Source organism: Alexandromys fortis, unplaced genomic scaffold, assembly GCF_014885135.2.
Source record: "Alexandromys fortis isolate MF-2015 unplaced genomic scaffold, M_Fortis_MF-2015_v1.1 scaffold_203, whole genome shotgun sequence".
NCBI lineage: Eukaryota > Metazoa > Chordata > Mammalia > Rodentia > Cricetidae > Alexandromys > Alexandromys fortis.
The window spans coordinates 836,714-861,638 of record NW_026068080.1 but is presented as its reverse complement, the minus strand read 5'-3'; the positions used below and the strand labels follow the sequence as shown (position 1 = coordinate 861,638).

Genomic DNA, 24,925 nt, shown 5'->3' with positions numbered 1-24,925 from the left:
GAGCACCAACCATAGTACATCAAAACCTGGGACAGACAGCATGCCCCAACACCCTCACCTTAGTGACTGCTCCATTACACAGACTTCAGATGGACACTTGCAACTCAAATATTCATGGATCATACCGAGGTTGTGCCCCATTTCATGAGCCATTGTCCCTGCAACTCGAAGATGGTAGTTACTGTGATCCTAAGGGTAATAACAGGGGAGAATGACATGTACTTCTCATGGTGATGTTTAGAGGAAAAACTATTGAAAGTACCAATGATTTTTGCATAGAGCAAAGAAATTGATAAACACCAACTGAAACTGATCACAACAACAACAAAAAAAAGAAAAGGTATTTACCATCAATATTATAAGAGGATAAGCTTGTAAGTTAGCTCCATATAGAAAAGATTGTAGTGAATATAGTCAGTTGGTGGACATCTTTTCCCCCTGAAAGATGGAACTATCGAGGTTGCTCAAATAAAGATAATCTGAGCAGTCCCAAAGTTGACTGACCCAATAAAATTTGACTTCAAAATTCTTTCTAAAAGAAAACTACAGTACCACACAGTTTTACTGGTGTATTGTGATAAACATTTTGGCAGAAGCAGTAGCAAGTCTACCCAACAATGCAGAAAATCAGAGCTGGAAATATATTCCAAGTCCTTTAGTGTGGTCAAATTCACTATAACAACCAAACCTTTAATAATCACGCTATAGTAAAAATCAAACTGTAGATTGATACGACCCCTGAGTCTAGAGCAGGGATCCTGAAGATGTACTAGCACTGTGAATGATGACAACACTTTAGGAATACATCAGATTTATCCCAAAATGCAAGATTAGGTCAATGTTTGCCTTTCAGTCACTGTATTTACCCAGAAGCAGCAGTAGGAAAGCCCTAACTCCATAGACAGGGTAGGAAAGTTGGGGAGTCGCATAGAACCAATATTTGATCTTCAAACAGACCTGAATGACACCAACAGAATGATAAGGGGAACACATTGAAGACATGAAAGCGAGGCCCACTGTTGATCCAGAAAAGTCTCTTGAGCTGTAAGGAAGAAAAGAATGAATGTAAAAATGGGGAACCTGTATTTTTATAAACAATTTATTTAGAACTCTAAACAAGTACTGGAGCAAGTTAAATTGCCAGCCATCATTTAATCCATTCAAGAAATATCTTCTCAGCATTCCATTAAAATTTACCTACACATTTAAATCCTGCCTATGATTTTCATCTCTCTATGCCATTGCTCTCTAGTATATAAATATACAGCAACTTGACTGACTTGGAAAAGTTCAAATCGCTTAGGTTCTCTAGTAACTAAGGTCATAACTTAGGAGCTCATTACATTTCTCCTTAAGGAACAGACTCCACCCAAAAGTGTGTCTCAATCTAGAAGTCACTCTTCCAAGCTAAGGAGTTTGTGCTTGTTATTCTTCAACTGTGCCTTCTTTCAATGAGTCATTCCTGTAGCACTTATAGCCCAATGAGCACCTTTATCTTGGAAATGGGTTGGTACTGTGGTATGGGATTTTGGTTAAGACCATATAATTATTGTGGCTAAGAGCATACATCCATTGTGGTTAAGATCATACACTCATTGTGGCTAAGAGCACACATCCATTGCCATTAAGATCATAATCCATCGTGGCTAAGAGCACACATCTGTTATGGTTAAGATCACACATCCATTGTAATGCTGTGTAAACTTTAAGGTTAGGTCACAATAAGCCAAGTTTCTCCTGGGCTTCATGGAATGCTGATGTGAGAGAAGCCAAACACTTTTTTTTTTAATCCTACTGCAATGAGACTGCTACACTGGAGGAAATCTACGCTGGCCATATGAAAGATTATATATAGAGGAATATAGCCTGGCCTGTTCCAGCCATACTAGCCCAAGTGTGTGTGTGTGTGTGTGTGTGTGTGTGTACATACATATGGGAATTAAGCTTATATTAAAGTCATAAGTTTTGAATTAATTTGTTATGATCAGTACAAAATATAAATTAATTCTACAGGACATAGGCCACCCACTTCCATGTCATGCCCTGTTGCCTGAGGAAGCAGATTTTTTAGCCATTTCAAATCCATGATGGCAGCTTCCTACTGTCTGAAATGACTGAAACTATGCACCTGTGCAAAGGCACATTCTTAATCTCAGAAGCCAAAGTTCAATGCTTGTATTACTTTATCTCTTGTTTTCAAATGCCCCTTCAGCAGAGTAGTCCCAGTCCGGGGTTTTAATGCAACAGTCAATCTTACTTTGATTCTAGAAGTTTCTCCTATCTCGTGGCTAAATTGACTCGGTTCTTCTAAACAGAGTCTAAATCTTTCTTTTCATGGTCTAAATTTGTCCTTCTTCTGTGTAGACACAATAAAACAGAATTCTAATAAATAATAGCCTATGTTATCTTTACTTTTTTTTTCAAAAGCCAATATGTGGACCCAAAGTAAATCATATTCAACAAGGACCCAGCTGTGTATTTTTTAAAACCCTTTCAATTTCCCTTTTTCAATTTTCTCCTTATATCTTACATGTGCCCCATGTAAGATGTAGATATCACTTCATTGCTGAGGCTCTGATAGTAGAGCCTATGGCACATGCCATGCAGAGTGCAAAGAAGGAACTATACATACGAGATTAACTGGGCAATATCATGATGCTTCCGTTTTAGTAGATCATTTCCTCTCCATCTAGAGAAGTTATCCAGGGTGCTGTTGGCATCTGGGGTTATCTTTATTTTATCCTCATCGGTCCAGATTTCCATTCCAACTAAGGCTACATGGGCATTAAGCTTTTTGTAAAGCTGTCCAAAGAGAATACATAGAAAAGCAATAGGTTATAATAGTGAGATTACTGTTTAATATTTTCAGTGCACTTTGTCTTTCAAAAGTGTCATGTCCTTTATCACTATGCACATTGCTATAATTTTTCAGATAAACATGCTAATCTGGAAATTATCTTAAGTAACATTTTGAGGGTTGTTTTCAAGATTGAATGAGCTAATATGGGTAAGAAAGGTACTACAGTTCTAGACTTAATGGGTCTATTTTGTTTTTTGTTTTCTTTTAATTCCCTGGAATAATTTTTTATTGGGATTTGGATATCAGTATTGGGCTAGTTTGAATATATTTGACCCCATAAGATCATAGGGAGTGGCACCATTAGGAGGTGTGGCTTGTTTGATGAAGTGTGGTCTTGTTGGAAGAGGCTGAATGAGACACACCTCTAATCCAGACCTTGAGGCTGGAGGGCACACATTTAATCTGAGCCACACCCGCTGTTGGAAGTGTATCACTTTGGGGGCAGACTTTGAGGTCTTTTTCTCAAGTTTCACTCAATGTAATAGTCAGTTGACTTCCTGTTGCTGCAAGATACAGGACACTTGGCTACATCTCTAGCACCATGCCTGCCTGCATGGCCCCCATGCTCCCACCATGATGGACTGAACCTCTGAACTGTAAGTGAGCCACCACAATTAAATGTTTTCTTTATAAGAGTTGCTGTGGTCATGGTGGGGAAATAGTAAACTCTAACTAAGACAAATAGTTTCTTAAGTGGATTTGGGGGAAAACTCTTACTAAATAAAGTTTGATTTGTTGTTTTTGGTCTTAAGCACAGGGTGGTACTAATATGCCGGTGGGGATATCAGAGGATGCCAATGTAGTTTATGGAATACAGCCCAGTGGATAGATAGCAAAGTTATGCTGGGTACATTCTTGCTCTTACGCTTCCTTCTGCTTGCTGCTGCTATGTTCCTGCTGTGTGTGGCATGGTGTGATTACTAAATGAATGGACCCCACTATATCTAGAAGTATGATGTTTCTTGAGAAAATCCCACTCCTTTCTGGGCAATTAACTTTCAGATCATGATGAAGATGATTTTTTATAAGGGCTATGGTGATTAATTAGATCTATGATTTAATTGGAAAGTATCAAATACTTTTGAAGCTAATCCAAAAGATACAAGTGGTTAGAACAGTTAATAAAGATGACTAGGGAATCAGTTTGGGTTACTCTGCAAATTGCTCCAATAAGAGATAGAAAAAGGGCACAATTAGGCTAGACGCCACCACGTTAGATAAAAGATTTGCAGAGAATGGAAAATGAGAACAGAGATGTTTTGTGCATTGTAACCCATAAATTCTGCCAGTGGAAAATAGGATGGTGATTAAAGAAAGTATTATGACCAACCAAGGGTAGGCCTGAGTTCCTTGAACATATAACTTAGAGAATTCATCACAGGAGTCGGCATGCACCTTGAAAAAACAAAGTTGCGAAAGGAAATTCAATGATCCCATTATGTGCAAAGAAAAGTTGATGATCAGCTGACCACTTGTTTAAAGTTTTTCTAGAGTAAAGAATAGAAATCTGCTGTACTAAACCTCAAGCAGCTGCCTGTTAGTACAAAAGAACTGGCTGACAAATATTTGGCTTGTTAAAATCTCTGTTAATAGGTAATAAAAGAACCATTGCTTTGGGGTGAAGATGTTATGTTGGGAAAATTAATACCAAAAAAAATATTTAACTACTTGTAGGCTTCTAAGGAAAACATGTAGCATCTGCTTATAATATGATTTCTTCTTATGTAAAGACCTTAATCTGTTTTTGGAAAATAAGTAGCTTGTGGTGAGGAGGTGATCTTTTCTCGCATAGAAATCTTTGTCTTGTGTGGTATAAAAGGGATAAAGGGGAAACATAGAACAGAAAAGCTATAGAAAGCTATAATGAAGAATTAAGCTCTGGCCCTCAGACGTCTCCTGTGTGTATACAGCTGCTCCATCACTATAATCTTCTTCATTCTCTCTGGCCTGCTGGAAGCTGACCTTTCAGCAATATTAATACCTACTGAAATAGCAAAACCCATCATCATTCCTTGGAGTCCCTTTTAGCCTTAGCTTCAGGGGACTTGGCTCCTCATCCTGGACTCATGCTCATTCATAGAAACATTCAAGGTCATCTCTTAACAAAGTGTTTAAAAGTTACATTTAATAAAATATAACATACCATGTTGACGTAATTGGCCATCTCAAGCACTCTCTTTCTTATTTCAGTAAGATTTTTATTGTACTTCTTAAACTAAAAGGCAAGGAAAAGACAGAAATAGAAATGGGAGCTGATAGCAATTAATATAATTGGAGACAATTTAACTAACTTTACAGTGATTATAAGTAATTATCACTTATTAATATTTAGAAGATAAAAGCAAAGTAATTCATCTTTAATGGAAATTAACATTAAATTTTCTGGGAATAACATATGTTTCCTCAATTGAAATAGTAGGAGAGCATATAGCTTTTAAAACTTTAGCCATGCATGGTGGTCCACCTGCCATCTCAACAGTTGGGGACCGAGGCAAGAGGACCATGATAAGGACAGCGTTGGCTGCATACCAAGACTCTGTCTCAAGTAAAGCTGTGACACAGTAGAGCAAAGGATTTATTCTAAATGTGCTTTAAGTTTCATGATTTCCCAACTGTGCATAATCAGAACAAAGCACAGTTTATCATTATAAATATATGCATAGTAGATGTATCTAATGCAATGAGACCAGAGATTTGGGTTCTGGGCTAACTAATTTCCCCATAGTTTTGATATCCAAGCATTTTTTTTGCATTAAACACACAGAGCGCTTGTTTAGAAACTCGAAAATGTGTTCCTAGAAAAGAAATTGTCTTCTGGGATCTATCACCAAAGGTTGTCTTTCTTCAAAGAGCCCATCCACTGGGCTTCTGCACTTATGACTGCCTCCTCCAGAACATAAATCCTATATTACAAATTAACTGCCTTACCAATGACAACATGATGATGAAGGAGTTTAAATGGGAACTAAAGTTTATCTCTAATGATAGTAAGAAAAGAGATTTATAGGACCAACAATGAGATTTTTATATATATATATATATATATATATATATATATTTGTCATTTGCTTATTTCTGAGAAGGAGAAACACTTGTCTATTTTATTATAAATATCAATTTCATAGACTTAGAATAATTTCTCTATATGGTTCATATTTTTGAATACCAAATGGAGCTAGACATTTATGTTTCACACAATAAGTTTATGCACAAGAGAATTTTGTGAGATGCATTTATCTGATGTAATTACCTCACCATTATCCAGGACCAAAAAATATTCAATATATGTCTTAGGTTCGTGAGCCTTCCCACCATCCAGCTTCTGAAATAAAAGGAAGACCATGACTAAGACAACACGTTTTTCTGTGGATCTTTTACTTAACACGTGCCACCTTAGAAGAGATTAGATGGTACCTGACAATCAAGACAGAAAATATTGCTGTTGGAACTCTACCACCACATTCAGGCATGCAAGCAGACAGAGTTCAGAAATGCTTGTCTTTCATGTTTCCATCATCAGAAACAAATTACTGAAGGTAGACTCTTACATACTATCTAGTGAGATGTATATTTATCTCCCATTTTCTATAGCAATAGAATATTTACCAGCAGTTTCTATGCAGTCACAGCACTCTGGGTACTGGGAGAGATAAGTGTACTTGGTCCATCAGCTTAGTAACTCACAAGAGACAAACACACACTTGCACCCGCACCAGCAGGCACACCCATACTCACATCAAGTGTAATTAGTGCTGTGGGATGGATTCAATGAGTGGTTGAAGCTGGGTTATTAGATAATGATTACAAAATAGAGAGTTAGAAGATGTGTTTTTAAAGACTTGAACTACATGGAATACTCATAAAAACAGGAACTCAAGAAATGAAAATAATTGGAATGTAAACCAGAAAAGAAAAAAATGTAAAATCCCGATCTCTTTGGCTAATTGACAGTGATTTGTTTAAAAATCGGGGGAAAAATGTTGTTTTTTCATCAGAATAATGGAATAAAAATTTATAGGAGGGAGACATACAAAGTAGGGAATGCTAGACAGACTCAGACAGACGTCTGTAACTAATGGCAGTGGTTGGAACTATCTTCTAAATGTGATGAGTGGAAAGCCACCCAGGGACTTTAGCATGATGTACTTTATAACAAAGCATCACTCAACCTAGGCCAGGGAGAGTAGATTCTGCTAGGATGGAAACAGACGTAGAAAGGATGGATGCAAGTTGTTGTCATGGTGATCTTGGAATGCTCTCCGGGAGCCCAATGCAGACCTGAAATACGTGAAGAGATGGGTAGCAAGCATTCTACTAGTTGAGCAATATCCTAGCCCTACAGTGTTCCACTGAAGGAAAGAAGATGTGGGACAAGATGAGATTACCTGGGAAGAATTCACTGAGAAAGCAAAATGCAGGGAACAGTTTGCCATGGGCTTCTAATATCAAATGACCAACCAGAAGAGGAGTGAAAGAAAGGTGTTCCAGCCCACAGCACACAGCACACAGCACACAGTAGCAGGTTGGGAAAGCAAGGCCATTTCTACATGATCCCTAAGAATCAAGATGGGAAGAGCAGAGGCTAGTGCCAGCCAGAACCAGCATGATACTGAGAGAAACATGTAGCCAGGGCAAATTCTTCTGGTTTCCTAGATAAGGTTGGTGAAGATTCAATCCGTGACAAAGAGAATGGCCTCCAGTTTTACACAGAAGCAGTCTGCCTGGTGTTCCCAGATTCTGAGAACACTTGGAAGAGATCATCAAGCAATGTAAGTAAACGGACAGGAACACGTTAGTGCACACCACACAGCTGGAAACAGCTGGGTTTGTTTCTTCTTCTGTGGTCAGAACAGGATTCCACACAAGAAAGAATATTCTTTGGGGCTGAAGAGACAGTTCAGCAGATAAGAGCACCGGCTGCTCCTCCAGAAATCCTGAGTTCAATTCCCAGAAACCACATGTGGCTCACAAAAATCTATCATGGGATTTGACTCATACACAAAATACATAAGTAAGTCTTTTTAAAAATGGTTCTCCAAAGAAGAGAATATTCTGTGGTCCTAAGGGTAGACTCTACTTTTATATTGCTTGTTACTGCACTTCTAGCACACTTGAATATCTTTGAGTGCAAATCCATCGTATTTCTACCACAATAGAAAAGTCTTTGTACGTGTGTGCTTTGTGGCGAGCTTCAGAGGGCTCTGTGAGTGCTGTCTGCTCCTCGCTGTCTTATATCATAGCTCAGATTTCTTTTTAGCCTTCGCATATGGTTGATGGTAACAGTTTGTGCACAGATTCATATTAAGCGAATTAGTAACATACAACTTTTCCCATCAGTAAAAGTTTAAGTTATTAGTTTCAGTGGTGACTATAAAATGTGAACCAAGCACACTGCTAAGATCAGAACCAAGGGCTGGAAAGGTGGCTGAGCAGATATAACCCTGCCTGTGAAAATGTGAGTGCTGGTAGTCAGATCCCTAAACCCACTGTGAAAGATTCGTGGGTGTGGCAGCCTGCCTTTAATCCAAGTACAGAAAGGGCAGAGACAGGTTATTCCTGGAGCCACCTAGCTACGCAGAGAGTATCAATAATGGCTCGTGCTGGGTTCATCAAGAAACCGTGGCTCATTATCGAAGCTGTGGATCATTTGAGGAAAACACTTGACATCAACCAGGGGTCTCTACAGACACACATAGGGTCATGTATACACATATGCCTGCACATACAATACACATACATGAGAAGAAGAAAAGGAAAGGATTAGGACCCAGGTTAGGACACAAAACTAAAATTCCAGCAACAATCAAACTCTACATACAATTAGTCTGGTGGCTGATGGGACCACGTTCCCATGCAGCCCTTGTTGCCATCGCGCATCGTCCACGCCGCAGCTGCTGTTAGCCTGATCTTCGTTGGGGTCGTCCTTGAAGACGGCATGGGCATGCTCATCCAGACTCCCAGATCTCAAAGGTTCGATAAAATATCGTTCATCTCCTTGACTGAAGTAGCCCCTGAGGAGCACAAGAATTCAGACTTCTTAACGAAACAGTGTTTTCAACGGCTTCATGACTTCCTAGCCAAGGCCAAAGATGTCTTCAATGGCTTCATGACTTCCTAGCCAAGGCCAAAGAAGTTTAATCTTATGGTAACAAAGTAGCCCAGCTTTCTTGTTTCTGGAGAATGTTTACTGATTCAAACTTCAATTTTCATCCCGTTCCTACACTACAGGGGCGTTGAAAGGGACGGTCGCTTTGGAGTCTTATGAGGGATTAAAATTCTAGGCCTGTTCTGACTAACCAAGAATCCAGAGAAACATTAATTAAACATCCTCACTTTTTAGTCTATAAACTAGAAAATAGAAGGGCCAGGAGGAGGGTGGTAGGGGTGGACAGATGAGGCGGGTGAAGTGTGTGGCCAGGGAAGATTTCCAGCATCTTCATAAGCCCTGGTACTGAAGTCTGAGATGATTCGTGGCTGGTTGCTCACTGCGTTGTTTTTAAGGCTTACTAACTTTTGTGCAAACGACAAGAAATTCCAGTTGTGTTTTCACTCCTTAATTAATCTAGAGCTCCAATGGCTTAAGATTGGTCTGCATCATATTTAACGAGACTATTAAGCCCTGTACTGAAAGCGGGGAATAAAAGATCTCACAGTCTCTTCCTTCATGAACCTTATATTCAAAATGAGAAAAATGAGTGTGGAGAAATCATTTAAAAAGTATATGTGGTTATTTAGCAGAGGCATATATATGCAGCTATATCTAATTAGTATGAAGTAGAAATGCATGAGTATACAGTGTCTAAAACTGGAAGACAGCAAGTGTGTGTGCTTATTTCAGATGGTTCAGTTGAAGTGCATGGTGGTTAAAGTAGAACGTTTCAGTAGAGACAGACATAGCGAACCAACAGGATGTAACTAGAAGACATAATCACTGGAGCTTGATAAGGAAATGGAGGCTCAAGAGATGAGGCAGGGAATCTTCAAGGCTTCATGATGCCTGACTGGCTAAGTTATAATGATTATTCCACTCATGAGGTCAAGAACACAGGGAAAGTAATGATTTATGAGACAATTGATTGACTTAGTTTAGAACACATTAAAACTTAAATTCTTCTTTAAGGTATCCAACTAAAAGTGTGGAAAAGGCAATTGGTCAGTTCTTGGTATTGATGGGGTAGACCGGAACATGGGGAGTCACTAACCAGACAGAAGGACACAGATGTTCTTAAGAATAAAACTAGAGATTAATAAAAGTGAGGAGAGGTTAGAGGAGCTACTACACTCTCAAAGAGTCTGACTATAAAACTGAGTCTAAAAAACTCTTCACTTTTAAATGAGAAAAAGAACAAAAACAAAATGGAAGGCGGTTCAGTCGTATAATTTTCATACTTTAAAAGAAATGGTATGTTGGTGTGAAATTTCAAAGTTGTGTGGCCCTTAGGAATCACACTTAACTATATTATGTAATTAGTTATACTTGAGGATCTTCAGACTTTTCAGACATGAACTCTATGCCAGTGGGATGTGGAAAGATTCCTGAAGTCTCACCGTAGACCGTCACACATGCTGATGCTGGCTTCAGAATCTTTCTCATCTATGATGTGTCCTTGGTAGTAGCAGTTAACCTAAGGGGAATGAAAGATATTTTGTAAATGAAAGTCTGCAGACTTTCAGAGGTTTTAGACTCCACAACCAACTGGAATTTGAAATCTTTGAATAGAAACAACTTTCTGCTGCATAGTAGTTAAGTCAGAGACTTTTGAAAAAATTAAATACAAGCATTTTATGTATTAAATCAATTATGATAGTGAATGACTCCCTAAATGCTTATATTATACAGTGTGTATTATATATAGTACTGCAAATATAGTGTACTACATAACATTATACATCATAGTATATTCTATATATTATTGTAATGTATTAGTAATACTGTATTACTAATAATGCATTAGTAATAATAAAATAGCTGAGCACTATTTAAAGAATAAATAGATTTTGTTATCTAAGTTTAAAATCTGAGTCTCCAAATATCTAACTCTTACTTTCCTTCTATAAAAATGTAAAACTCTCTGTACTTTTTCCAATTTGGAGTGACCACTCCCCCATTCCTTTTTAAACCTATGGGTTATTCAGGTTGCTTGTCCAAAGAGTCAAACTAGATTAAAATGAATCTGCACAACAGGCCGTGATTCTATTTGGAGCAAAATTCCAGAGTTATTTCTCCATGTGGCTTTTCCACACCAGAGCCTTCTATCTTGGAAGCAATGTGCCTACATAATCCCAGAAAGTTTGAAGGCTTGCAACAGCAAAAGAAGACCTGAGGTAGATGCTTTGCCACAGTTTTGGGTTCCATGTGTCAAGCTCCACATGAGGAGCTCAGGGGACAGATCAAGAGCGGAGTTACTTATGACAATATGGAGTTCGACAATTGATGTAAAAGAAGACTGAGCCTTTGTTTCCTGTTGGGCACCAGTATGTATATGGAAACTGTTCATTCATTTCCCAACTGCCAAGACCCAAATAATCACACAGAAACTTTATTAGTTACAACACAATTTGGTTAATAGCTTAGGCGTATTTCTAGTTAGTTCTTATCTCTTAAGGTAACTCATTTCTATTATCTATGTATCACCACAAGGCTGTGGCTTACCAGTAAGGATTCAGAGTCCTTCTCCTTCAGCAGCTCCATGATGTATCCCTGATTCCACCTACTCTCTCTATATATCTCTGTTCAAATTTTTTGTCTGGCTTTATTCTGCCCTATCACAGGCCAAAGCAATTTCTTTATTAACCAGTGATAATAAAACATATTCACAGCATACACAGGGGAATCCCACCTCAATGTTAAAGTAGTCTTCAGTGTGACAGATCACATAATTTGGAGGTGTGATAACAAATGTCTAAAAATACCAGGCATGCGTATCTCTTCATGTTACAGAGTTCCTCTCAGAAAACAAGTCTTTAAAATAATATGAGCTCCTACTGCCTGCCTCCCATGAAAACTGGAAAAGGTTTCTAGGGTCACCCTTCATTATTCTTAGGAAAATATAATAATGTGAGAAGATCAATTAAGTAATTATTGCTATTGGAGACCAAGAGTGCAAAAGCAGTTCCAGCCCTGTTTGCCTGGCAAGGACACTGGAGGTAAGCCTGCAGGGTGCAATGCAATATTAAGGGACTAGGGAGCTGTTTTACCATGATTTGTGGGCTTGTGGTGACCTCCTTTCCACTGGAATTATAGTATGTTTCCGAGTAGCCTGGTGCTAGGAGCTTGCTGGAGAAAGAAAAAGGAAGAGCGTGGTTACACATGTCAACTGTGAAAGTCCAGCAAACGAATAAGCCTTCCCAAGCTGTGAAAACAAGTGTTAACTCCTCAGCTTCCCCTACATGCCCGACAAGTCTACACAGGAAAGCACTGCTCACATTGGTCAGGCCGGAGGGCTAGGGAGCAGGGGGTGGGGGCAGGAACATTCCAGAGGGCTGTGGAAAAAGCCCCTCATCACAGGGGACTTGGTTGCTATTCCCAGGAGAAACTTGAGAAGAAGCAGAACCGAGGTCAAAGGTGGTAGAAAGCAGTTCCTGCAAGGAGTTTGGCACAAAGACATAGCATTACCCGCCTCCCCCCTGCCCCAGTCCTTTCTAAAGGACAGTAATGTGAGGCCCTCTCTCAAGCACACAAACGGACAAACAAGCAAAACTCAAAGCAAATTATATTGGAACCACTCCAGTCCTTGGTAAAACAATCTAACCTGTCTTCTTGCACCTCATTGTTGGGTTCTACTTACAAAGTTTCAAAAGCCTAGTAAACTATTAATTTACCTAATGTCTTTCTACCACTCAAGAGAAAAGCACATTGGCTGGCTCCTTGGGCTCATTGGGAGTGAAGGCTGGAGGGTCAAGAATTGGAGGCACTAAAGCTTATGACGGCCCCTGCTGGCACACGTTCCCACTGTAGCCTGTCGCGAGGGAGGACAGCAGCAGCTGGACACATACTCACTTGTTCTTCTTCAAGTACAGGATCGCCACCTTTCCGTTGATTGTCATCTGGTACTTTAGCTCAGTTTCAAATGCTTCCTGCAAAAAATACACCAAGAGTTATTTATGATCAACCAGTGGCAATTTCTATAGATGTAATCTTTATTAAGTAATGCTTGATTTCTCTAGCAGTGTACTGTGAGACCAACTGTCTATCAAGAAGTGTTCAACCTGTGGGTCATGACCCCTCTGTTGGGGGGTTACACATCAGATATCCCACATATGAAATATTTACATTACAATTCATAACAGTAGCAACATTGTAGTTAGGAAGTAGAAATAAAAATAATTTTATAGTTGGGGGTCACCACAACCAAAGGAACTGTATGAAAGGGTCACAGCACTAGGAAGGTCGAGAACCACTGGTCTCTACCCTGTGCAATAGATCAATCCACCAACTAAACAGACAAATAAGCTCTGTGTGTGCATGTGTGTACATGTGTGAGTGTGTGCTGAGAACTGACCCCAGAATCTTGGAAATGCTGGCTAAGGACTCTATCACTGAGTTCCATTCTAGGCCCCTTATCTGCTATCTTTATATATAGTCTTGATATGCTTGGCAAGGCCTTATTTGGATCACCAAGTGTTTATGGAAACAAATATTTACATTCTGGAACATAGGTTAGAGGATGGGATGAGGGGGTGGGAGTGTAGGGATATGCTAAAGACTTAGAAAGTGCCTTTAACTAGGGCCACCTTACGTGTGGGTGAAGGGTTGCCTAGCAACCTGAACTCTGTCACTAGTGAATGAAAGCATGAAGCAGCTCCTGCCTTTCCACTCTGAATTTCACATAAGCATCATGCCATGAGCACCCCCCACATTTGTATATATGTGTGTATATATATATATATATTCATGTATGTATGCACACGCACATACACACATATATATGTACTAAACAAATAGATGTAATAAAAATTAAAATACCCAAGTAAATAGCTTCAAACTAGAAGGGAAGGTTGCTTTACTCTCATAGACACATGTACACATATGCACACGCCACCCTATATTTTGTAAAACCAACGTTATTTTAGAATCAAGAACTAAATTGTGTAAGACAAGCCATGAAGTGTGATTTCAGGAAATGATCCTGTTAGTCTGCACATAAATATACCACAATGACTTTACAGAATATATACAATGATCGAGACAGAGGGAGGGAGAGAGACAGAAATGTTTGTGTGTGTGCGCGCACACACATGTGCGTCCATGTGTGTGTGTGTGTGTGTGTGTAAACATTTAAGTGGCAAAGAATCCACAAGAAAGGGTAGAGAGTCAGACATAAGCACTGGCGAGGAGCGAAAAAGACAGCACTAACACTAACTTTCAAATAACTGATGTCACGAAGAAGAAGGAGAAGGAGGAGGAGGAAGAGGAGGAGGAGGAGGAGGAGGAGGAGGAGGAGGAGGAGGAGGAGGAGGAGGAGGAGAAGGAGAAGGAGAAGGAGAAGAAGAAGAAGAAGAAGAAGAAGAAGAAGAAGAAGAAGAAGAAGAAGAAGAAGAAGAAGAAGAAGAAGAAGAAGAAGAAGAAGAAGAAGAAGAAGAAGAAGAAGAAGAAGAAGAAGAAGAAGAAGAAGAAGAAGAAGAAGAAGAAGAAGAGAAAAGAGCCCATTCACAGAAACCAGAAAACCCTTGAAAATGTGTCATAATGCATGTGATACCTTGGGTACCACAGGTAGAGTAGTTATTTTCAATCTACTTCACTTTGCATAAGTTAAATCTTCTATTTTCTACACAGTATAAGCACCACCATTATGCTCTTGAAGACAGAGGATTATTTAAAGTCAGAGTTTTCAAACAGAATTAGCAAAGCTAAACGTGAACACACACTCACCCTTGCCACTTGGTCACCATATATCAGAATAATATAAGGCTTGTGTGGCTGTTCAGAGTTAGCCTAGACAAGCAATGTGTCTGCAGTAACAACAAGCACACAACATCATACACATCCCTCTGCAAAACCACTCTAATGATCAAAATTGTGAGACTGGAGGAATGGTTTATTTGTTAAGAGCACTTGCTGCTCTCTCAGAAGACCCCAGTGGGGCTTCTAACACATAAGAAGGGTGGCTCACAAGAACCAGTAACTCCGTCTCCAAGGTGTCTGATGACCTCTTTTGACCCTTACAGGTAACTACCTGCACTTGCACATATATACACACAGGCAAATGGCACAAATGTATAAATAACTTAAGAACTCATTGACCATCTACCGCAGCCAGTAAATAATCTATGGTTTCATATCGAAATATAAATTTGAAATAAAAGCTTGATTTGTGATCGTTTCATAGCTGTGATAAACTCACTTTACCTATGTTCAAACTTCCTCAAAACACTTAGACAAAAATGTAGCTGACATTGAAAGAAGTTATTCGAAGAAAACTTCCTTGAGGAAGACTCTGCTGCAGATGGATTCCATCAGAGTTGGTGGGACATTTTCCTGATAAAGATGCTTTGGGAAAGACTTGTTGTGGCAATTACTAGGTAAAGATGTGTTTCATTTGTTTATGATGAAGAATTTTACCTTATCTGTGTAAAGCTGTGTTATATTTGTTTATGCTGCATTTGCTTAATTATGGAAAGATGTGTTGCTGTTTCCACCTTGCCTACCTAAGGCTCCTGATTTGACTAATACAAAGTTTAATAACCAATAGCTAGGCAGAGAAAGGATAGGCAGGATTGGTGGGCAGAGAGAATAAGCAGGAGGAGAAATCTAGGCTTGAGAGAAAGAGAGAACAAGAAAGAGAAGAGAATAAGGGAGAAAGAAAGCCCTCAGCCCCAGGGGCAGGAAGCCAGGAAGTCACAAGACAGACAGACACTAGAGGAAACAGGAAAGTAAGACAGAAAGAAAGAAAGAAAGAAAGAAAGAAAGAAAGAAAGAAAGAAAGAAAGAAAGAAAGTTAAAAAAACAAGGCAAAAGGTAGACAGAAACAAGCTAATTTACCTTAAAGAGCTAGCCAGAAATGAACCTAAGCTAGAACAAACATTCATAATTAAAAAGACATCGCCATGTCATGATTTGGGAGCTGGTTGGTGGCGCAAAAGGAAAAAGCCTGGTGCACAGAGTCTACTAAGAGTTTTGCTAGCACCAATTGGAGTTGGAAGAAACTGAATGAAGAAATTTCTGATAGGGGAATATGCACTCCTGAGTAGTTGCATTTTAGATGTTTTCAGTTATCACTGACATCCCATCTATCTCTGTGTTTCTGACTCTCATCAAATGTTGCAGAACGTATATAATTAAAATGTTGTTGTTGAATGGAACATCATATTTTACTTTGCAGATAGGCCCTCTAAGTATAGCTCAGGATGGCCCACAACTCACTATATAGCCCAGGCTGATATCCAACTCACAAACATATAGATAAACCCCAGAAATTACAAGTGTGCACTGCCATGCCCAGATCTGCATATCATGTTTTAACTTTCTTCTTGTGACTAATTAAAAATCTGAGCTACTGCTTCCTGACAACGTGTTATTTCATTACAATATAAGAATTATACAAAATTTAATGCTTTCTACATAGAAAAGGTACAAATTTCAGACAAAATGCTAATTTATAATGTTTTGTAATATTTATTTTCTGATTCTGGTTTAGAATCTAGTTTAAGGCAATAATTATGTGTGTGGGCAGATAGGTAAATAGTAGAATTTGTAAGTTATATATAATTATTTGGAAGCCTACAGCATAAATTATTATAAAATATCAAAGTATGTATTCTGTGACTACACATATCACTTATCAGAATCTTAATGCATAAAATGAAGTAAGAAGAACTTTGGGCTATAGTGAAAATTAAAAACTTGGAAAACAAACTAATATAACAGTTAATACCATTGGTCTCCAAAGTAATAAATATGCATATGTGAGTATATAAAAAAACACAAGTGTGTGTGTGTGTGTGTGTGTGTGTGTGCATGTGTGTATGTGTATGTGTATTCAAGAGTCATCGAGAAAACCAGAAGAGTTACCTGGGAGATGCTCAGTTGGTAAAGTGTTTGATATGTAAGCATTAGAGCCTAAGTTCCTTGCCCAGAACCCAACTCTTTAAAAAGCCTGGCATGATGGTCCATGCTTCTAATCCCAGCCAAAAATACATGGAGACAGGTAGATCCTCACTGGCCAGCCTAATTGTGAATGAGAGTGTCCCAGTTCATTGAGACTCTCAACAAAGTGTATACCATGACAGACAATGTAAGAATGACTATGACCAGGGCTGGAGAGATGGCTCAGAGGTTAAGTATGCTGACTGTTCTTCCAGAGGTCCTGAGTTCAATTCCCAGCAACCACATGGTGGCTAACAACCATCTACAATGAGATGTAGTGCCCTCTTCTGGCATGTAGTCATACATGGAGGCAGCACACTGTATTTTATACATAATAAATAAAATCTTTAAAAAGAAAAAAGTATGACTATGGCCTCCCCTACATGTTCTCGCATGTATACATATGTGCCCAGGCATACACATAGACTACATGTCCAAGAAAGAAGACAATCACAGACGTACTAACCTTTGGCTCTGGCTCTTTGGTCTCTCTTTTGCGCAATGGGTGAAGTCTTATGGGATAAACCACTTCATAATTCTTGTCCTTAGGGAGTTCTTTGGCTGCACTTGCTGGGGGAGAAAGAAGGAAGAGAAGACAAAGCTGTGTGACAGAACCAGCTGTTCAGAAGTGGCCACCATGATTGGTGATGCCACACAGAGCCCTTCAGCGATTTGTGTCCTGACACAGGGAAAGCTGGAGAACACTAGAAACCCATTCCCCACCCCACCCCAATATTTAATCTCTGTCCTTTGGTATTCCTCAGGGAGGTGTTTCCAAATGTCTCTCTGAGGACATTTTTGTTAATTTTCCCACTTCTTTTTACCCTTTTGGATCTGGGCAGTGACTCTACAGGAGGAGAGCGAGACAAGTACAAGCTAAGCAGCATTCCATTCCCGTGGATGCTGGTTACTCCCATGATAACACAATAGAAATACTCCAAGACCTCGCTGCTATGAAAATGAAATCAGATGCACATCCTTTCTGATCAAAATGCATGCTCCTTTGAAGTTTCAATAGTAATATTTAAAACATCGTCCCCGTGAGAAAATGCTCTGATGCTAGGATCAAAGAAAGGGCTATCATGAGCAGTCCTGACAAGCCTTCATTTTTGGCATAGAAAAATAAGAAAATTAGAAAAGTAGAGAATCTAAACAGAGGCACTGATCTGGGCAGAGCTGGTGGGGGGTCAGATTCACGCCGCGAGGAAAATAGAGAGTCACCTCAAACAACCAATTCCCATCTCAGAGGCTCAGGCCCAAGCCTTTTCTGGAAACTAGGCTAAAGAGAAATCCAGAGCTTTCCATATTTTTAATTTTTCTTTTTGTTCTCCACATGGTGTGGTCCCAGCTCTCCGCGGGTACCTCCGGAGGAAATGTCCCACTCTGGCTGCTCTAGGTACCTAAAGGCCCACTTGGGAAGAAGACCCAGTGGAGCTCAGAGAACAGAGGCGGGATGCCTGCATCAGGGTCTAAAAAAAAAAAAAAAGCTTCCTTTTCTTCTCTGTGTCATTATTTGGAGTTTCTCTGAGGGCAAACCTAGCTCTCTGATCAAGCACTTACGGTTAGATAAACCAGTACTACTATTGCCCACCCAACAGCAGACATAAATGACAGAGTTCACCAGGCAGGATAGCACTCGACAGCTTAGCGCAATGACTTCTAGAGAATAAGCATTAATTCCTTTGCATTTTATTTTCAGGAGAATTGAAGCAAAAAGTTAAAAAAAAATTCTAGTGATGTCGGTTTGGAATGTTTTTAGTTCATTTGGCCGCACAAGAACCATTTAACCCAGGAGATTAGGAAAGCTCATAAGCCCTAAGGATGCACTCAGAGTCAAAATAGCAATTAAGATAATGAAGGAAAGATGCTTTCTCTCCATAGCTTGCTGTTTACTGAATACATTTCAAAAACAAAGCTAAGGCTGAAGAGGTGGCTCCACATTTAAGAACTCTGGCTGCTCTGGCAGAGAACCGAGGTTCTATTCTCAGCACCCACAGGAGAAAAGCAACTCACAAATGTGGGTAGCTCTAGTCTAGAAAATCTGAGGTCCTCTTCTGGCCTCTTTGGCCACCAGGCCTGTAAGTGGATACAGGCATGCATATAAGCAAAATATCCATTTACACAAAAATGTAAAATATGTAAAGAAATTAAAACATTTAAAGTCATGTGCAGATACTACAACATCTTAATTTTAGATGTGGAAAATTTTAACTGCCTGGAAAGTGAAAGAAGATTAAGACATGTCCAAGTAGTCTAGAATATTACGCAAACAAACACAAACCGCTATAATGTATTCAAAAGGACCACGCTCATTAAAATACATTTTCATCAGCTGTGACAAGTAAGTCTTTATCGTGCTTCTATAGTAATACAAAGGTTTTTTTCTTTCTTTTTTTTTTGTCTTTTTGTTTGTTCTTCATTTTTTCCAGGCCCCACTAGGCTAGCCTCAAATTCAAGAGCCTTCTACTTCCAGATCCCAAAGCTGGGCTTCCCTACCTACATCTCTAATCCCAGTCCACAAGATTCTTGGGTTGCTCGTTTCTTGCAGTCATGAGGTAATCATTGTGCTTTTTATTTCTATGAAATGAAATACAAACTTTTATTAAACATATGCACAATTCATTTCAATGCCAGTGGAAAAAGTAATAGTATTGTGCACAAAAATAATATTTTAATGTTCTAAAACATGGGATGGTCATTCTCGCCTGCTAAAATTTTGTGATTACTTCAGAGCAGTGAGATGCCAAGAGGTAAGAAACAGCTCTTGCCAGAAGTGAGCTAATGGCATGGGAACAATTCCCTGCAGGCTCTTAATTCACTGGCACAGAACAAGCACGCCATACGGTGACAGTGTGTTGCCTGGTGTATTACGGTGTCTAATCGTCGCAATTAGTCTGGGAATGTTGAGTTATGAAGCCATCTCTCACTAATACTCGAGAAACAATACTTCTTTTCTTTAAATGCCATACCAGGGGAGGGGTGAGGCTGGGGAGATGGCTCAGTAGTTAAGAGCACTTCCTGCCCTTTCAGAGGACCCCAAATTCACTTCCTATCACAACTGCCTGAAACTCTAGTTCTGGAGCCTCTGTTGCTCTTTCAGAGCATGCACAGATACCTGCATTCTGCATACACACACACACACATACCGAGAGAGAGAGAGAGAGAGAGAGAGAGAGAGAGAGAGAGAGAGAGAGAGAGAGAGAGAGAGAGCCTCACAAACTCACAATTACAAAGTAGAAATAACTTTTTAAACTGTTTAAATGACATATTGGAGGATTGTAGCAATGGCACAGTGTTTAAGTTACTCTTCCTAAGGATAAAGCACCCACATAGATAAACTTTTTTTTAGTTGTTTTATTTTTGTTTTTTGTTTTTTTTGTTTGTTTGTTTTTTGTTTTTGTTGGGTTTTTTTTTTGTGACAAATGGTCATATCGTTTGGGCTCATCCCCAACACGTGTGGTTCTAACAGGAAACCCTTTGAGTCATAAATTGATGACAATATCCACCTGACCCTCCTATAGAGCGAATGTGACAACAGCCCCACTTCTCTTTGGGGAGAAAGTGAACAGGGAACTAGGTCACCCCATCCAACAGCAAGCACTTTTGGGTGCCCTATGCATTGAACACACACTTCCAGTTAGTTGAAAGCCTAACACTTCACGAAACAGAAAGCCACCAACTCGTTCTTAACTTTGGACTCAGCGCAGTGTATACTACTCACGAAATTTATTTCCAACCCACTCTTCGATGGGGAGGCACTTCCAAGCAGAAACCCAAACAAACAAAAGTGTATCTTTTTAAAGTCTTTAGCAACTTCGCTTAGCTATATAAAATAAGCTAAGTTTCCAGTTCATTCCAAACTCTTGCAACACAGTCCGTACTCTAAAGAAGACAGATAGGATTTCTCTGCTTCTCCCGAAAGCTAGAAGACCCTAGAAATAGGATGTCTGAGGTGCCGGGATTTCCACAGCATGGAAAGGAATGGAGTAGACACAGATCTTGTTTGCCTCACGCATCCTCTCATTTGATGGCGAGGAGGCAGCCTCCTCCCAGGTGAATAAAATCAAGTTCATTATTTAGAAGCCAGTGGCATAAACAGAGCTAGCTAACAGCCATCCAGGGATTACACAAATCCAAGGCGTAACACAATATGTTTCTATTAAATTTGTCTGAATGCTTGTTTGCTTTCTCTCTCCCACAGAACTCATGTGTTGAATTAGTGTTGACCGGCAAAACTGGATCAAGAGAGAGAAGGCAGTCAGTTTGGCTTGAGTTAGAGGTGCGAGTCTGTGGTTGTGGATCAGACTATTTTCACTGTTAGTTCAAAATAAAGCAGGACTCACTAATGAAATTGACATGGCCGACCTCATTCTAGAATGCTGTTCTAGCTGGGTCCGTTTGGGGGACCATTTGTGCATAATATTGGCATCTGCATGTTGCTCCAATTCTGTTAGAAATTGTGTCAGGGTTGTCTTTCCAAATGAGGCATCAAGCCTTTAACACAAGTTTATGCTATGACATTGACTCTCTGTCCCCCTCAGACTCTTGAACTTGTGAACATTATTCAGGAAAAGTGAGTATAGGGGGAAACTAGAGCCCATATCCTAAGGGAGTCTATTATTTGGCTATATAGGTTAAATTGTGAATAATAGCTTACTTTTTCCAGTCACTTTATAAAGGCCAGAAATAACTGCTAGTTAAAATAAATGTATTTTTAAAGCCACTGCATCCCTAGACAAACGAGATGGAGATTTGTCTTTTGTCAATGCACTAATTTATTACCTCTTCCCCTAAACATTTTCCGTGTCTTTTTAAATATGTGTTTTTACTTTTCCTATGATGAAATCCCATGTCACTTTTCTCAGGGAACAGTGAAGTTCATTACAAGCATCTGGCCCAATTTTACATATTTTTCTTTTATTTTTAGTGGAACCAGGTAAAAGATAGGGCCAGAAGGCACATGCATGGAGTACAAAGGATGTGGAGGGAGAAATAAAGAGGAAGAGGTAAGAAAACAAATCTTTTGTTTCTTGCATTCTGGCTGGAAAACCCTTGCTAGACTCCCAGTAAGGATTGATTTTCCAACCAGAATGACGTCAGACTTCTAGGGTGGATTCTAAGACTTTGCATCTCTTGCTGCCATGTTCTGATGTAGATTTCTACCGGATGTCCCTGAAATGACAGAAGCATGCATGCACCCCCATCACCCGTGAGACTGTCACTGGATCTGCTGAATCTTTCTCCCCTTGAGCAGAGCTGACTCCCAAACAGTTCTATTCCTACTAAGAGTGATGTCCCCAACAGCACTGGGGACAATGTTTTCAGAAATATGAGGAAGGAATCCCTACAAACACTTCAATTTCTGCAAATCCAAATAGGAATTTTAAGCCAGGAGCTCACATAGTTAAGAATATAATAGTATCCTAAAATTCAAGGGTGTTGAGTACACTTTTTACAAGTCTTGAGAAACAAAGGAGAAGCCATTTTTAGTAAGAAGGTGCAGAGCGGGTCGGGGAAGAGGACAAGCTTTTATTTATTTATTTGTTTGTTTGTTTGTTTGTTTATTGAAGATTACTGTCTCATCCCCACCGCCGCCTCCCATTTCCCTCCCCCTTCCCCAATCAAGTCCCCCTTCCTAGTCAGCCCAAAGAGCAATCAGGGTTCCCTGCCCTGTGGGAAGTCCAAGGACCACCCACCTCCATCCAGGTCTAGAGAGAGAGCTTGAACAAGGAACTCAGGACCGCAAGGGGTGCACCCACACACTAAGATAATGGGGATGTTCTATCGGGAACTCATCAAGGCCAGCTGGCCTGGGTCTGAAAAAGTCTGGGATAAAACCGGTCTCGCTGAACATAGCGGACAATGAGGACTACTGAGGAGGACAATCTTTTTGTGCTTGACCCTCACTTCTGTTCACCATTCATTCACTACTCCTGGGTCCCAGCAAACATTCCATGATCCAGTAAAACATTTGCCAGCTAGGATGAAGATTCAAGCTCCAGACACAGACGCAGAGAAGCTAGAGAAATGTGTTGTCAGGTCCCAGGCGTGCGAGCCTAAGCGGAGAATTTTTTTGTTGTTGTTTACATTTTATATCTGGTTTATTTGCTAATATAATGATTATAATCTTCATCCATATGGTATCATGTATAGTATGTAGTTTCTTTTCATACAAAATATCAAATGTATCATGTAATACTTTCCATTCTTCATTTGATCCTCATTTATGTTGATACAATTCTGTACCTTTATGGATACTTCTGAATTTTTTTTAAATATAATTTTTTATTGAAAAAAAAAAGATTTCTGCCTCCTCCCCGCCTCCCATTTCCCTCCCCGTCTCCCTTTTACCCCTTCCTCCATCTCCTCTCCCCCTCCCCCCACTCCTCTTCCCCTCCCTCTCCAGTCTGAGGGGCAGTCAGGGTCCCCTGCCCTGTGGAAAGTCCAAAGTCCTCCCCGCTTCATCCTGGTCTAGGAAGGTGGACATCCAAACTGGCTAGGCTCCCACAAAGCCAGAACATGAAGTAGGATCAAAACCCAGTGGCATTGTCCTTGGCTTCTCAGCAGCCCTCATTGTCCGCCATATTCAGAGAGTCCGGTTTTATCCCATGGTTTTTCAGTCGTAGTCCAGCTGGCCTTGGTGAGCTCACAATAGATCAGCCCCACTGTCTAAGCGGAGAATTTTTTAAATGGTGCAACCTACTTGCTAGAATGTGTTATGAAGAAGAATTCACTGCATCCAAATTCTTAGGTGTCTGCTGTAACCACTGTAAGGGAAAGTTATCAACACACCTGTCTGAGACTCCTCCTCACCAATAACATCACAATGCTTTCTCACAAAATTGAGCATGGTACCCTGCCAATTAACTGTATCCATTACCACTGAGCCTAAAAACGTGCTGTTCAAAGTGTTTTAAGTTGCTGAATTACAAGAGCAGGTACTTTCTCAAATCCTTGATGGGCGTAAGCACTCAAATTTTGAACTAAAAATTAACACAATTGGTTTTGATAGCTTTGTGGTTTTCTGTTGTTTGTTTGTTTTTTGGTTTTGATTCAAAGATCATATTCATGGTTTAAATATAAATATAAGAGCTTCCTTTTCTCTTTTAAGGTAACAGCTGAAAATAAATGCTTCACACAAACCTCTATTTACCCTCTTTCACATCCATCACAGCCTTCAAACCACAGCTTAAAACCAGCCCAAAAGGCTAGTAAAACTGGCAAAGGGGAAGAAACGGCTATCCAGTGTATTATATACCTATGACTAGGAGCGGCTGAATAGCATGCGGTCCTGAGACACGTTGAACAGAGCCCAGAGAAGGGTTAACACCTACCTGGAACTGGAGAAAGGAGGAAAGAGACTACCAGAAGACTCCATTGCAACATGCTGCGGTCCCAGGAGCAGCGCCTGCCTCCGCTCACACCTGTAAGGCTGCTTCTGCCCCAGCCTCCTCTTAAGGGAGACAGAGTGAAACTCCCTGCTTCATTGTGTACGCATGAGCAAGTGTTTACTGAAGGTGTTGCACAACTTGGGAGCTGTGGTCCCGCCGCAATGGCATGGCAGGAGGAAGTCCTGACCGCCTCTTGGCTGGCTCTAAAATTTCCTGTATTAGCAGCTATTGTTTCCCTCTCCTTCTTCTCTATGAATTTACCCACTCAAGAGTAAAATAGCAAGTTTTCAGTGTATTGTTATAGCTCAGTAGGTCACAAGGAAGTAATTGCCTTGAGGTATTTTGATATATATGCCAGGTTATATACCATATATGTCATTATATTTGGAATATGCACATTCTGCATACATATATATACATGCATATCATGCATACATATGTTATATATAATATATTTAAATATATGGATTTATCTTTTCCAGCTAAATCAATAAAAAGTTATGGAGAATATTATTCTTTCGTATGTATTTATTTTATAGCTATTTTCTAATTCTTTTTAATATCTATGTGATATCTTATATCTATACG

General features: G+C 39.7%; 1 protein-coding gene across 3 annotated transcripts in view; it reads right to left on the bottom strand.

Moving 5' to 3' along the window:
* Adam28 (ADAM metallopeptidase domain 28) overlaps positions 1-24,427 on the bottom strand; it is a 55,568-nt gene extending 31,141 nt beyond the window's left edge. For all 3 annotated transcript variants that reach the window (XM_050121869.1, XM_050121871.1, XM_050121872.1), the window contains exons 1-11: positions 24,281-24,427; positions 17,413-17,516; positions 12,861-12,937; positions 12,059-12,137; positions 10,409-10,485; positions 8,679-8,871; positions 6,111-6,182; positions 5,004-5,075; positions 2,633-2,802; positions 958-1,042; positions 59-189 (exon numbers count right to left, since the gene is read on the bottom strand). In XM_050121869.1, the coding sequence (XP_049977826.1) occupies positions 59-189; positions 958-1,042; positions 2,633-2,802; positions 5,004-5,075; positions 6,111-6,182; positions 8,679-8,871; positions 10,409-10,485; positions 12,059-12,137; positions 12,861-12,937; positions 17,413-17,516; positions 24,281-24,332 (1,112 nt within the window). In that variant the 5' untranslated portion in view covers positions 24,333-24,427. The remainder of the gene's footprint in view (positions 1-58; positions 190-957; positions 1,043-2,632; positions 2,803-5,003; positions 5,076-6,110; positions 6,183-8,678; positions 8,872-10,408; positions 10,486-12,058; positions 12,138-12,860; positions 12,938-17,412; positions 17,517-24,280) is intronic.
* Positions 24,428-24,925: the final 498 nt, after the last annotated feature.